This window comes from Asterias rubens, chromosome 1 (assembly GCF_902459465.1).
Source record: "Asterias rubens chromosome 1, eAstRub1.3, whole genome shotgun sequence".
NCBI lineage: Eukaryota > Metazoa > Echinodermata > Asteroidea > Forcipulatida > Asteriidae > Asterias > Asterias rubens.
This window is the reverse complement of record NC_047062.1, coordinates 3,453,814-3,469,634: the sequence shown is the minus strand read 5'-3', so window position 1 is coordinate 3,469,634 and position 15,821 is coordinate 3,453,814. Positions and strand designations below refer to the sequence as shown.

The 15,821-nt window shown below is 38.6% G+C and overlaps 1 protein-coding gene across 1 annotated transcript in view; it reads right to left on the bottom strand.

Annotated features, from left to right (window-relative positions):
• LOC117293710 overlaps positions 1 to 13,861 on the bottom strand; it is a 30,083-nt gene extending 16,222 nt beyond the window's left edge. The window contains exons 1-2 of the mRNA XM_033776129.1: positions 13,733 to 13,861; positions 12,814 to 12,983 (exon numbers count right to left, since the gene is read on the bottom strand). Of these exons, the coding sequence (XP_033632020.1) occupies positions 12,814 to 12,983; positions 13,733 to 13,861 (299 nt within the window). The remainder of the gene's footprint in view (positions 1 to 12,813; positions 12,984 to 13,732) is intronic.
• Between the last annotated feature and the right edge of the window lie 1,960 nt (positions 13,862 to 15,821).

Below are 15,821 nucleotides of genomic sequence, written 5' to 3'. Positions count from 1 at the left end.
TCTTAAAATCACACAAATTTGTGGAACAAGGGTGTTTTTTTTTTTCTTCTTTCATTATCCTCGTGCAACTTCGACGACCAATCGACTCCAAATTTTCACAGAGTTATGTTCTGCATATGTTGGGATACACCAAGTGAGAATGCACTGGTCCATGACAAAATAAATACCAAAGGTGTCCAGTGCCTTTAATGCGTTACAAGCTTGTAACCTTAATCCAATTATTCCGTGAGTCCGTTTTCTCTCTCTCTCTCTTTCCCCATGGGGTACTGGAGTTGATGCAGACAGGATCATTACAATCCAAATAACATTCGCTGAACATTAATGTGCTATGCCATGCTATGCCTTGAGATGAGCAAATACAAGCAACAGAGCTGTTAATGCGCCGTCTCACTACGTGTCATTTAGAGTCTCGGTGTTTTGGTTGTTGTTTTAATAGATGTGCTCACTGGGGTGGGGGGGGGGGGGGGGTTGTCATGTGAAAACTTTGATGAGAAGAGATTCCCGGAAAGTAAAAGGGAAGATTAAGTAGTAAAATGTTAAGGTAGTTTTTGACGAGCGCCCCCACAAGCTGAGATTTTAGGCGCACTATTTTCTCGCAGACAGCAAAGAGCTTGCTCATGGTATTCATCATAATCATGATCATCTATATCTCTTATCTAGCATGTGTCGTGTGAAGACTTGTGAAGACGTTGAAGGAAAGAAGATATTCTGGAGAATTAAAAGGGAAGATTGAGTAGTCAAAATGTTGAGGGAGATTTAAGCTGGCGCCCCCACAAACTGAGATTTAAGGGCATTTTTTTTTTGCAGACAGCATAGAGCTGGTTAATGATACTCATCATGATCATGGTCATGTTTATCTCTATCTAGCATGTGTCATGTGAGTCCTGTGAAGACTTTGATGAAAAGAGATCCTGTGGAAGTTAAAGGGAAAACTGTGTTCCCAAATATTGAGAGAGTTTGTGGCTGGCGCTTCAACAAACTGAGATTTAGGGGCACTGTGTTTTTTTGCAGCCAGCAAAGAGCAAGCTTGCTCATGGTTTTTATCATAATCTTGATCATGTCTATCTCTATCTAGCATGTGTCGTGTGAAGACTTCGGAAGACTATGATCGAAAGAAACTATTCTGAAGAATTTAAAGGGAAGATTGAGTAGTCAAATGTGTCATGATGTTTGTCATGATCGTGGTCATGTTAATCTCTATCTAGCATGTGTGGTGTGAATGTTCTTGTGAAGACTTTGATGAGAAGAGATTCCGGGGAGCTAAAACGGACGACTGAGTAGTAAAATATTGAGAGAGTTTGTGGTGGCCCCACAAACTGAGACTTAAGTGCAGTTTTCCGCAGACAGCATAGAGCTTGCTAATGATATTCATCATCATGATCATCTTCATCTTTATCTAGCATCGGCAGACGTCGAGAGCCCAGAACTCTGAAGAGTCAACCCACGGTTCAATATTCTCTTGTTAATGCTTCTCTTGTCAAATTCACGAGTAGTGCATTGTTTATTGCTTTCCAATATTGATTTCCTTACGGGTTTTGTTGCTTTATTGTCCTTTATTATGAGGTGTTTTGTCAATGTTGTGTTTGGTTGACGTACTATGTTAGCAAGGTACTTCCGTTGATGGCATTTGGTAAACTTGAATGTGTCCTCTATCTGACACGATGCTGTGTGTTTATATCCCCTTGTGGGAGTTTGTGGAGTTCCCTTCATTATTAAGACCGACAGACAGACAGCCAAGTGACTTATTTGCACCAGTGATGCCTTTAATGCGTTGCGCATGTGATATATAGGTCAATGAATGTGTCACCAAGTAGTGTCTGAAGTAGTTAATGTATGTTAAAAGTATTCCCCTCCATAAAGCGAATAGCGCCCTGCGAAATCGCTTCAACCACTCATCAATTTTCATTCTTGTAATCTATCGCTTTGGTCAAGAATTGACAGAATGTAAATCTCACTACAACACAACCAAGAGCAATGATCTGCAGCCGATTCACAAAACTGGCTTGTAAATTAAGCCATAAAGTGTGCACACTTAAAAGTTGCACAGCAGCGCTATATAGTACTTGCGGAATTGCATGGTGAGGTATCGTATCATTTCATTACATTTTCATTTCATTTATTCTAGTTGTGAAGGCAAGGACTCTCAGAAAAGCAAACTAATTGACGGTACTAGCCAAGAATCCAATGAAAAGAAGACAATAATAACCAGAAGAACAACTGCATTTCTAAAGCGCATCCAAAAGAAAGTCTGTAAGTGCTCACAGAAACAAAAGGAATATGAGAAGAGTCTTGAAATTTGAGATAGTGGTAGCTTGTTTAATGTGTAGAGGGAGATTGTTCCATAAATGAGGTGCAGCAAACTAAAATATTAAAAGACTTCAAGCTAGAAGTCTTTTATTCCTATCTGAAAGCACACAAATTCGTCTAGCGAGGGTGCGTTTTCTTTCATCATTTTCTCGCAACTTCGATGACCAATTGAGCCAAACTTTTCATAGGCTTTGTTATTTTTTGCTTATGATGGAATACACCAAGTGAGAACACTGGTCTTTGACAATTACCAAGCGTGTACAGTGCCTTTAAGAAGAAGGCGAGTAAAGATACCACTTTGCCAACATGTCCACCCCAATGTGTATTAATGTTTGCTTTTTACTTTCTTTAGTTAAATTTCACAGAACTTGTCTTCGCAGCAAACCTTACCCTACAAATGTGCCGTTTGAGTGCCATTCACAGAATTTACCGTTTACTTTGTGCCCCTCAAAAAATATCTGTGATCTGAATGCAGCGCATTCTCCATGAAATTAAGATGTTAGGCTTTCTTCCATTGAGTGTGTACACATTGTGCCTGCAAGAGATCCAGGCTCTGCGGCTCTTTTGTAAACAAGTGAGGTCACATATGTCACATGGTCTATTTGAAAACACTTAACTATCCTTGCTTTCCGTAGAGAGCATCCGGGCAGGTCTACTTTTGCCTAGGGTCTCTAAAGGCACAGACAAATTTAACAATAAAACATGGACTCAGGCAGTCAAAAACTGAGTGTGACATTACGCCACTTGCTTAAAACCCTGACTTCCGCCACTTTCAGCCTTTCAGTCGTGGCGTAAGTTTCATTTGGAATCAATCATTTGTGGTACGACTTAGCAGCCATTCAGGATAATCAATGGTTAAAACCTGCTTTTCTTTTGAAATTGTGGGTGGGTGGGTCAAAAGAGATAACCCAAAATAAAAATTCATTGTACAACTAAAATAAGAGGGGGAGAAAAAAAGGGAGATTTATTTTCAGAGGAAAAATACAAAGTGGTCTCTTGAAGATCAGTTGTCAGATCTATGGTGTCCATTGTTATTTAATCAACCTTGTTTCAAAACCTGACCTCCACAGTTTCTGCAATATTGCAAAACATTTCCTCAGCTACAAAGTTGTTTGCTGGATGCCAGGAAAAGCTATTGAAAAATCCTGAACTACAAAGCACAGCATTGATCTCAAATATCTGCTTCGTTATTACTTTGAGCTTCATTGTACAGGGTAAAATAGTCTTTTCATGTTAAAAAAAAATAAAAATTGAGGTAGGTGGCTAAAAAAAAAAATCAAAATCAAATATTGATGTTGCAAAAGAAGATTTTGCTGCTGCGTAAAGTGTCGCTAGATCAGTTACGGGTTCCTGTTTCTATGATGTATGATGTGACAAAAGATGTCAGTGAGTGAAACAATTTCCTTTAGTTAAGAATCACTTCAATTCCCTCATTATGAAAAAATGCAATGTACACATACAAGTCTGCGCTGCACGTCCATGAATGCAAACAATGTAACACAGACATCCGTTTTGACATTTCATTCATATGTACAAAACTATCATAAGGCTAAGGTAATCCATAGCTCGACTCCTAGATCTGACATATCCTGTTAGTTCTGCCAAGTAAATTACAGCAATTCAAATATTGACACAAGTTTCAAATCAACCCTCACTTGTAATATCTCCACCCCCCCCCCTCCTTCCCCCTCTCTCTCTTTCCATCGTCCTTTGCATTTTCCTTCCTTCCATGCAAACACCTTATGCCAAGTGTAAAAAAAACAACAACAAAAACAGTTTATCGTCTAGGTTTTTTTCCAAAAAGAGGAGGATGAGGGCGTTTTTACTTTTTCATTTTATTTTAGTTTTTCACAGGTGGCCGCCAAGCATTTTAATTCAAACTGGCCACCAATTCTTTAGTTTAAAAATTACCACTTACTTTATGTAGTTACAAGCTCTTAAACGGTAAATAAGTTTAATGAGAAATACACCGAAAATTTGTCTTTTTGACGATTAACTGGTGTTTTATTTTTTTTTTTTTTTTGGCCTTATGCACACTATACTCAGAGCTACGTGGCTCAGCCAGGACTATGGTAGTAATTGAAAGAAAAACACAACGTCCTGAGTGGGTTCCTTGTCATCGTCTCCCTCGTTTCATTTGCATACAATCCCTTTCTTATTTTGGTTTGTCTCGGCCATAGTTCATTGTTATGACAAAGCTATCCTCCAGAGCATTAGAAAAAACAGCTGACAGGGTACCGGGTAGTCAGTGGAGAGTCTTATGCAAAGCTAAAATTTCAATGTTCCTAGTCCAGTCCAGTCCGGTACAGACGACGCTTAAATACATACACCATTAAACATGAGCATTTCTATACAGGCCTCGGGTAACAGGTAAACAAGTTTGGACATATGTGTAGAGTGGATACTGTGAAGAGCATATCTTCAGGTAATAAGCTGACTTGGTTGTTTTTCTTTCTTTTCTTGGTAGTTTGATAAAAGACCGGCTGTCGATAACACCAAACTCTTCCTATCTTAGGATTATAGTCTTAGGACTTAGGACAAGATAAATTCCATATCCAAAGACATTAGGACACATTGAACCCATCCTAAGTTAGGACGGGTTATTCGTCCTAACTCGAGATAGGATTAGTCCTAGCGTTTTGGAAATCGGCTGCAGGGCCCAAGCATATCTTGCTTTAACAGAAACTGGTTACCAGCCAAAACTCAATAAAAGTTTACATCGTTGCAACTGGTGCCTCACTCAATTTTTGCTTAGGAAAGAAGTTTGCTAATTCGTCCAGGGGACTTCATTGAGGCTTGGAGGGCAACTTATCCAGTTCTTCTTATTCGCAAATAGAAATACTGTAAAGCTAACTTTTGTGTTTGAAGAGTTTAGAGTAGGTATAAAATTACGTTCTTGTGAGCAATCCAAACCAGACTGCTTGCTAAAATGTAAACTCTGTTAATCATTACGAAGGGAGGGTGGTAAACATTTATTCTGTGCTCAACACTAACAGACTCATACCAAGCCGAGACACCCACGTACAATGTACATATATATCAGCAGTAACAGATCTAGACTGTAGATCCAGTTTCCTCGTCGTCACAGATAAATAAAAAAAACTTCCCGATGCAAACTTAATAATCTCCCACTCATCTTCCTAAACACAGACAAGGTCAAGTTTTCTTTTCTAAAAATTCTCCAATCGTTTCTCGCCCATCAGGAGACCTCCATTCATCTTGTCCATTTGGCAATGGCTGCCCCAGATTCAACGGGGTAAATTGTGTAAATGTTTTCAACTTCTCAATGTTCATTGTACTTGTAAAATACATTAATGTATTGGTCAGAGACAGAGTGGGAGATCTGCGTACTGGCATGGGAAGAAAGCAAAAGAAAAATCAATGGATTGAGTCTTGTTTGCCTTGACCTAAATCTTGCTGTCCTTATTGGATTGCAGAGATTCCTTGAGCAGTACAATGTTAGCATAGTGCAAAACAAAAAACTTACTACAATAATTAAACAAACAAAAATCAACCTAGTTTTAAAATTTGATTACAATAGACAATCAGTGTATACTTTGGACAGGCACCTGGATATTTTAATAGCCTTTGATCATGAGACAACAATTATTTTAGCATGTAAAAACGTGTTTTCATGACATTGTTTTACTAATTTCTCAAAAAAACCACATCACCTCAGCAACTCACATTTTAAGGTAAGCTTTCTACTATCATTATCTTCAAACGGTGTAAGTTTAATGTAAATCTGTGGACATTGTGTTTTGTGTTACAAAAAGTACACAAATCCTTTAAAGCTATTGGACACTTTCGGTAAACAGGACTGTCCAAAGGCCCACACTTCGTGTATCACAACTTATATATAAAATAACAAACCTGTGAAAATTTAGGCTCAATCAGTCATCGGAGTCGGGAGAAAATAACGAGAAAACCCAAGCTTGTTTCCGCACGTTTCGCCATGTCTTGACATGTGTTTAAAATAAATCCGTAATTCTCGACATCGAGAATTGATAATTGTTTTAATGTTTTCTCAAAAAGTAATCATGGAATAATATTTTAAGAGAACTCTTTCACCATTACCTTCTGTAAACACTGCAAGTTATTTGGAAATCTGTGAACTTTTTTTTTTTTTTTTTCTTTCTTTTTTTTCTGTTCCGAAAGTGTATAATGGCTTTAAGGAGTCTGGGTTAAGTACATTAAGCCTGCTAGGTCCTAACAGGCCTGACACAATTTGTCAAAGTAGTCTTCATAATCTGCCCAACTGACGGGAGTGGGTGAATGATTTGCTCAGCTCTAGTTGGAACACTGCACCCTTGAGTGTGAAAATAAAAATGTTGAAACATTTCATGAAACAGTTTGCCCCCGGCACCGTAATGTAGCGCATCCTTTGGAATGGTATCCACTTACAGTACAAGCCTTCAACTAGATTCAAGAACTAATGCAGTGTACTTTTAAAGGCACTGGATACTATCGGTAATTAATCAAAATAAATTGTTAGCATCAAAACTTACTTGGTAACGAGTAATGGAGAGCTGTTGATAGTATACAACAGTGTGAGAAATGGCTCCCTCTGAAGTAACGTAGTTTTTGTGAAAGAGGTAAATTCTTACTCAAATAATAAAAGATGTCAGCTGAAGCCTTTTATTAGGCATCTGAAAGCACAAATTTGTGCAACAAGGGGGTTTCTCTTCCATCATTCTCTTGCAACTTCTATGACCAATTGAGTGAACATTTTCATAGATTTGTTATTTGAGGCATAATGTTGGGACACACCAAGTGATGGTCTTTGACAATTACAAATCATTTCACAAGTAGTTCAATATGAAAAACTAAAGGCTAGTCCTATGTTAGGACGAGTAGCTCGTTCTAACTCAAGATAAGACTAGTCTTAACTCTTTGTGAAATCCACCCCTGTTCCTTTAAACACAGTGTACAAAAATAAGACACTAATTGGTAATTGTCAAAGACTAGTCTTCCCACTAGGTGTATCTGCATAAAATATGCATAAAATAACAAACCTGTGAAAATTAGAGCTCAATTGGTCAGCAAAGTTGCGGGATAATAATGAAAGAAAAAACACCTTTGTCACACGAAGTTGTGTGCTTTCAGATGCTCGATTTCGAGTCCTCAAATTCTAAATCTGAGGTCTCAAAATCCAATTCGTGGAAAATTACTTCTTTCTCGAAAACTAAGTTACTTCAGAGGGAGCCACTTCTCACAATGTTTTATACTATCAACCTCTCCCCATTACTCATTACCATTCAAGGTTTTATGCTAATAATTATTTTGAGTAATTACCAAAAGTGTCCACTGCCTTTAAGTTGGATATTTCACATTCGGTTGAACTGTCTGTCTGCCTTGCAAAGTGTAACCCAGCGGGTCAGAAGAAAGGAAATTAGGAAGAGAGACATAATGCCTAGCCATTCACTTCGTGCCGCAGATTCACATTATTGTAAAACCAAACATAATGTGATCATCTCCAAATTCAAACTTCTTCCTCTCACTCTCTCTCTCCTCCTGCTCTACTTTGCCGGGAGCAACTAGTGGTGTCTCATTGCTTGACACCACCAAGCACAGCGATGACGATGTTCCTTTCATGGAAAAATGAGCTCTCGGCAAACCCATTCCAAAAACAGGTCTCTACGATTCCGATTACCGACCGGTTAAGGCCAGGTGCAGGGAGATTCAAGCGGAAGGGAAATATACGCCTCCGTGACCAGGGAATTCTTATAAATGTATCCACTCTCTAAAAAAGACGCGGAGGACTCTGAAGAAACATCTCGCCGAGAAATAGGATGGAGGGGTGGGCGTAGGGGGGGGGGGGGGGTTCATAATGTAATTGTAGGAATCAATAACCACGCACGTCAATACTTCTTTAACTCTCCCTCAAGCAAATCCTGTGAACAATTCTTCTTTCGTCTATTTAGAAGTAAAACGAGAGAAACCATTTGAGAATGTGGGTTCACAATCTTGATGAACGATATTAAGAATTGAATAAAAAACTTGTAGCTAAATGTTAAACAGCTACTAATATTCCACTTGCATTTTTAGTAAATTATAAAATAAATACAAAGATCTGTTTTGGATAAGGACCTAACATTCATTCATTCATTCATTCATAATTGGTTTATTATTTTAAAAACAAATTCCCATGGCGACCGGATTATTAACATAATCAATAACAAAAAAATGACAACGACAAAATGACTAATGTGAAGGTCTTAAGACACCTCCATACTGTGGCTAGCTGTGTACATATGTGCTGCAGTACAATTACATCTAACGATCAATAGTTGGTATTGAATGGGTTTCATCACACAACCAGCTATCATTATTAAGATCTGTCAGTTCATTTGGTAATCAACATAATTATTGGTTTTTCTCAATTCAAACGAGGTCACCACATAGCTGCGCACTGCAGTGGCCATTGACTCACATCTGGATTGAAGACATGTATTCAAAAACGGGAAAACCAGGGGAAAAGAAATGATTTAACAATTAAAATGTTAACAAATGATGGAAGTGCGGACCAATTTGCCTGAGAAACCTTTTGAAAAAATTTAAGATGTGCTTGATCAAAATAAATCTAACTAATTTGACTAACTACATGTATCCTTAGAGGTTTTTTTAAAGTCCTTATTTTGTCTTAAGTGGGAAATTTTCCTCCTTGTAATCGTATTAAATTTGGTCAGAAAAACTAGCCTACCCCTTCTATTTTTGGACTTATACTCTTGCAAAATATTTATGTTACCTTTATTTATCTTTATGTTTTGTATTTTTGTATGGCCTATATTGGTGGCCCAATCTACATCATCACGACCAAAGTCCTTTGCGTTATGTCAGCCCTAGGGTTTCCTCTTTGAGGGGGCAAGACCATTTTCATTTTACGAAGGGCACTTCCTTTAAAAAATCATAAAGTCAATAAAAAACTTTTGAAGGGGCACTAAGGCCAAGACCAAGACCAGGGGCAGACCTGGGCCCAATTTTATAGAGCTGCTAAGCACAACAATTTGCTAAGCATGGAATTTCTACCACAATAAAAACAGAATTACCAACCAAATTTCCACATAATTTTCAGGATGACCAAACAAATGGAAATTTGGTTGGTAATCCTGTTTTTATCAAGGAAGAAATTTCATGCTAAGCAAATTTTTGTGCTGAGCAGCGGCCCTGCTTGAAATTCCAAGCCTGTAATGTAGTTAGCTCACTGTAGAATGTTCAATGAAGCACCGTTATGTTCAAATGTGAAAATTTCAATCGGAAACTTTTGAAGGGGCACCAGGGGCAGGCCTGCTTTTTAAATTCTATGCCTGAGTGTAATTTATTTAACTAACTCTATTCTACACATGCGTAGCACTTTTTATGTATGTACAAGTACAGAATTTCTAGACATTTGGATACATTCCCTTCACCAGTGGCGATTCAAGCTGTCAGGTTGCGTGATCACTAGTATCCAAATGCCATTACACTATTGTCATGTCATCGGACAGCCAGGGGGGTACTGAATTTAAGGGTTTACACGATGACGTTCAGCGAAGAGTTCATCCTCCAATGATCTCTGGATAGATTGTTCACACGTCCGAATCGAATGCATGTATGCACAGCATGCCTCGCACAATACGCATCATAATATTCAGAAAAGTAGGTACTCCAAAGAAAAGAAAAAACCCTCTCATCTTTAAAGGCACTGGACACTATTGGTAATTACTCAAAATAATTATAAGCGTAAAAACTTAACAGCAACGGAGAGCTGTTGATAGTATAAAACATTGTGAGAAACGGCTCCCTCTGAAGTAACGTAGTTTTTGATAATAAAAAATAATAAAAGCCTTTAGCTGAAGCTTTTTATTATGCATCTGAAAGCACACAAAGTTGTGCGAAAAGGGTGTTTTTTTTCTCTTGCAACTTCGATAACCAGATAAGCCCAAATGTTCACAGATTTGTTATTTTATGCATACATTGAGATAATTACCACAAATGTCCAGTGCCTTTAAAGAGTTAATGGGAAGGTACACGCTTGGTAGTTACTCAAAACAATTATTAACTTAAAAACTGACTTTGTAACGAGCATTGGAGAGTTCGATGACGGATTGAGCCCAAATTTTCACAGGCTTGTTATTTTATATTTTATGCTTATGAATGATGGGATACACCAAGTGAGAAGACTGGTCTTTGACAATTACCAATCATGTCCAGTGCCTTTAAAGAGTTAATGCAGATCATGAGCTCAGTGGCCAGAGCCCTTGACAGGAATCTCTGGACCTAATGGTCATCCATTACAGTCATTTCATGGCTGCAATAATTGTAATCCAAGAAGCCCCAAGTCACGTTCTCTCAGATTCATCAATCACAATGTCATGATGATAACTTTATTTCTACTTTGTGGTGAGTTTGTCTTCTGGGAGCTAAGTTGGACACTGAAAATGTGACATTTAGAGAAAAGCAATGAGCCGTGCATGCAATCAGCGCCCTTAGTTACAAGCACACAGTGAATGCCAGCTACAATGATATAAATACAGCCAACGTTTCTTTTAAAATCGCCTTGTAACAACAAACAACTTGAAAGTTTTTTTTACACAAAGTCAGAGACCTCAGTTATTTTATGCATATGTTGTGATTAAAGACAAAATACCAGGTTAACTATGATCATTCCCACTTGACGTCACATGGTGTCTGCCATATTCATATACGTTATCATTCTTTGAGTCCAATACACTTGACCACTCAGCCACACCACGCCACTAGGCCCCTATAGGAATCAAGATTTTCTCTCTTTAAACATGATTTGAATACATTATTCGTAAATTTAAACTGGGGCGGCTTGTTTATCGTATTTTATTGAAGTATTAGCCTAGAGTCGTTTTCCTAACTCAAAACCCTTAATGCTATGCCCACATTGTGTTTTTTACCATTCAATCTACCATTCAATCTGCTTGTGGATACTGGTTTCTACATACACCCATTGAGGAAGGAATAACCAGCTCCCCCATACACATTGCTTTATGCACCCAGTCCCAGAACACATTGGTTTTAAACTATTCAAGCAGCGAAGGTCAACAAAGTAATCATTATTACATGCAAGAATGGCTTAATTTGTATGCAAGAACGGCATTATTTATGCGAGAATGAGAAAATTCATATGCAAGAACGGCATCATTTATATGACAATTATTATTTTATTTTTTTTTCATGCAAGTTTGAACTCCATTTTGAATCGTTGCAAACCCTTTTTAGTTCCAGCATTTAAAAAAAACTCACTCCATCTGGAGTGCCTTAGCGTTGAGAGGGTCCAGCGCGACAGAAACAAGATCTGGTGGTCTATTCCTCCGAGAATAGCGGACAGGTCAATCCCACGTCCAGCCCAGTTATGGTAATGACGTCCTTGAGGCAGACACTTAACCATAATTTAACTCTCTTCCCCCATGTGTATTATCTGAGAGCCTTCCAAGGCCGAGATTGCATTGTGTTTGATTAAACTCTTAGTGCTCATTAGATGCTTGACGTGGTGTGCTCCCCGGGGAGTCAAGAAAGTTCAGGGAAGAATTTTTTCTGACGCAATATTATGTGGTATTAATAACAAGCATCATGCGGTGAGACGCATCATCCAACGTGTGTTATTGTTACTATGTGGTGTGTCACGGCTGAGTGGAAGTTCTGGTGTTTCTGTTCAGCAAAGTGTGGGTTCGAGTCCCGGTCTTGACACTTGTGTCTTTAAGCAAGAAACTTAACCATTATTGCTACGCCCTTAGAATGGGACGGAAAGCCGTTGGTCCTGTGTGTTGTGTAATGCGCGCTAACAAAAACATGCACTTATCGAAACGATAAGGGGTTCACCCCGATGTTCTTGGTTAGGTCGCCCAGTAGTTCCCGTCTTGATTGGCTGGATGTTGCACCACAGCACCTTGTAACCAATAACATGTTCTTGGTTAGGTCGCCCAGTAGTTCCCGTCTTGATTGGCTGCATGTTGCACCACAGCACCTTGTAACCAACTACATGCTGCTATAAAGGAATTGGTATCATACTTAAAGGAACGTTACAGAATTGGTAAGAAACACAAATCATGAAGATCACAGATTTACATAAAACTTACACGGTCTAATGATTATGATAGTTGAAAACATCCCTTGAAATATTTCTGTCTGAAATGTCATATTTGATGAGAAATAAATAATCTAACTTCGCGTTTTGAGTTTATCGCCCAGTGAGCGTTTTATTCATTTTTACTTTGGCATCGATGCAATACAAAATTTGTAATCGGTTTTTCAATATTTTCTCGTGACCTAAGATGGCTGATCGATCTCAAACTTCTACAGGTTTGTCAGTTATATGTATATGTAGCTCCACAATACCTCGCAAACAAATGCTGAATGCTGAAGCACTTTGAGCGTCACTGAGTGACAGATACGAGTGCTATACAAGAAGCCACTATTATTATATTACTATTCAACTCGGCGACATCATGCACCGGGAAACAAACTCTTATATGGAGACAAGAATAACAAACTTACGCATTGTATCTTTGCTGAGCTAGGCGCAGCTCTTCTCTGCACTCGTCCAGTTCATTCTCAGTGTAGAGGGTGCTCTGAAGAAACTCGCTCTCCATTAGCGTGATGCGTTGTTTACTCTCCTCCACTCGCTGCCTCAACATGAAATACTGCTCCTTGCTGCAGCCACATACCTGAAGGAAAACACACACAAAGAGAAAATAGAGACTATCACGACATGTTTATGTTAAGGTTGTTTGTTCATCCTCAGTTCTTAAAAGGCTTGGGTACCAAACCTTCCACAATGTCTGCAGATATACAAGAAGATAATGATGGTAGAAAGCTTCCCTTAAAATATTACTAACTGAGGTGCTGTCAATTTTTAGAAATTACTAAAACAATGTCGCATCTGAGGTAAGAGACTTGTAATGTTCATGGCGGTCATTAACACTCTGTTCAAAAATAAGTGCATCAACAGAATGAATTGAACCTTGAAGTCCCTCTACAAACATCTGCGTCCTAAAAATAATTCACCCAAATGAACCATGTTTGGATATCATACGCCTTCCTTTTTTTTTCAATAAAAAAGCCTGTTCCAAGCACTTTGCACTTGGAACGCAAAGATGTGTGTATTTCAATTGCTCCTTTCACACAGCACTTAACTGCTGATTAAATCACACAAGGATCCCCCGTACACAAACATGATACACTATGCTTGGTTACCAATTATATATCTAACATGAAGAGCAGTCTCCGGTCCACAATGCAACCTGTTCAACCAAACAAGACACCCTAGACATTGATCATGTTGATTATCATCAAAACCAATCTTGGCTCGTCTTTTCTTCGGGAATTCTTCTTCAGAATTCTTCTTCAGAGTGCAAAAATGCACAATGGCTGGAGGGAAGGGTTGGTTTCGGTTACATCTCCCTATACAATTTACAGCAGACAGCAGAGAATGATGGCATCGCATATATGCGATGATACAGCCATGGAATATCTTGACGATACTGCTATCATCATTGCAGAGAGTTCTCTCTCTCTCTCTCTCTCTCTCTCTCTCTCGATACATTAGCGAAGATGAAACAGGGTTCTCGATTTACAAACAATGAGATCAAGAGGTTTTCCCTGTGCAACTCTAGTTCAGGATGAACAATGAAGTGATCTGATAACACCACAAAGGGTTATCAGCAATATGTACCTTGGAAAAGGTGTGTTTTATTATGGGTGTCAATTTCATGTCAACTTCAATGCACATAAATCAACAAAAGCTGAAGGGTAAAAGCAGAATTGATACACAGAGAGCATTATAAATTAGCACATACAGGGAGCACACATTCTAGTTGTTGCATCCCTGTGGAGACATCTTCATATATTTCTGTCCTTAGTCCCTATAGTTAAGAACCTCCAAATGACTTTGCACACACAATTCCCTGTAGAGCACCCCAGTCTTTAGAATTACCCTATAGGCCTATAGATCCTTCACGTTCACATTTATGTTTGTTCTCTGTCTCCATAATAAGGTACTCATAAATACCTCAGACAGTTTCGCTATTTCCTATTGGTGGAGAGCGCGTCACGTGGGTGTGTATAAACCTTTGTTGAAACATGGGCGTGACATGCACGCTTGCACCTGTGCTTATAAGACAGTTTCTTCATTCCTACTGGTCGAGAGCAATGGCCGGGACAGTTGTGCCACATCACGCGATACCCGCAACGCGCACAGCATTTCCTTATAAGAGAACCATCAAGAACCAGGCCTCGTTGGGCTTAAACCACTAGTTGAAAACCTCTTCACCACACATTGATTCCCTTAGTGAATTATGAAATCTCTTTTGCAACAGCATATGATGCTACAGCATAAAACACACACACATAATGCATTTTTGACTCACATGCATTAAACTAACACTCATTATGCCCTGGCTGGCCTTTTTTACTTTTGCTTACTCGGTAAATTCATAAGAATTTGTAACACTATTTGTTTTGACCCTTACACCGATGTGTGCGAGCAGTGTACATGTATACTGTGAGTTCTGTGAACAAAAGTTACAGTTATATTACTCGCGTGGGAATCGAACCCACAACCTTTACAATTCTAGAGCAGTTTCTTACTAACTCGACCAACGAGATTGCCCGGTAGCTAAAGGCAGCTCGAGTCCTATGTTTTAGCAGCAGGTACTGCGACAGTTTAATAGATGTTCGACTTATATCTGGGATAAATATTTTTATTTGGTTTATACATTTACACCATTATGTGTAAGAACTGCATACTCAGTACTTTCCAGAGTTCTTTGGGGGAAAAAAATTCACAGGTAATTTTTTTTTTTTGTAAAGAAGGAAAAAAAGACATTTATGGCCACCTTCGACCAAATATGTACGCTAACATGACCGCTCTTCAAAATCTTGCATCTGTTAGTTTTCTGTCAAGCTACAGACTCATTTTCATTTTTTTTTTTTTTTTTGAGCTCAGGAAATTCTACTCGCGCAGACACACAACCAGAGAACTAAAAAACTGCATTTTGTTTTCAGAGAACAAATCAAAAATTGATTTGAGGTCTTCGTTTCAGCTGGCGAGACTGACAGACCAGATTGAAGAGACAGATATCATCGCCGACGACGAGAGGCAAATTTGTTTTTATAGCCTAGAAGCGCACAAAGGGGAAAAACAAATCATGATAACGCACCATGTGTACACAGCTTATTTGTTTGAGCATCTGCCATTATTTCATAGAGCTGCTTTAGAGCAAAAATAAGTAGCAAAGCACAACAAAGTGATGCTCCTCTTGGGTTTCAACTGTGGCGTAATCACTTCATGGAAACGCAAACTAGCGTAATGATAATTAGTAAAAACTATTACAAGTTAAAATGTAGGTCCTGGAACATACTAAAAATGATAATAGTAACAAATTTATCACTAATTTGTGTAAACAAAAACATTGTGACTTTTAACCCATACATCAGTTGCTGGTGCGACCTATGGCTCGGTTGTTGGTTCGAATCCTGAGTTTGTTTTCTGATTATCCAACCCA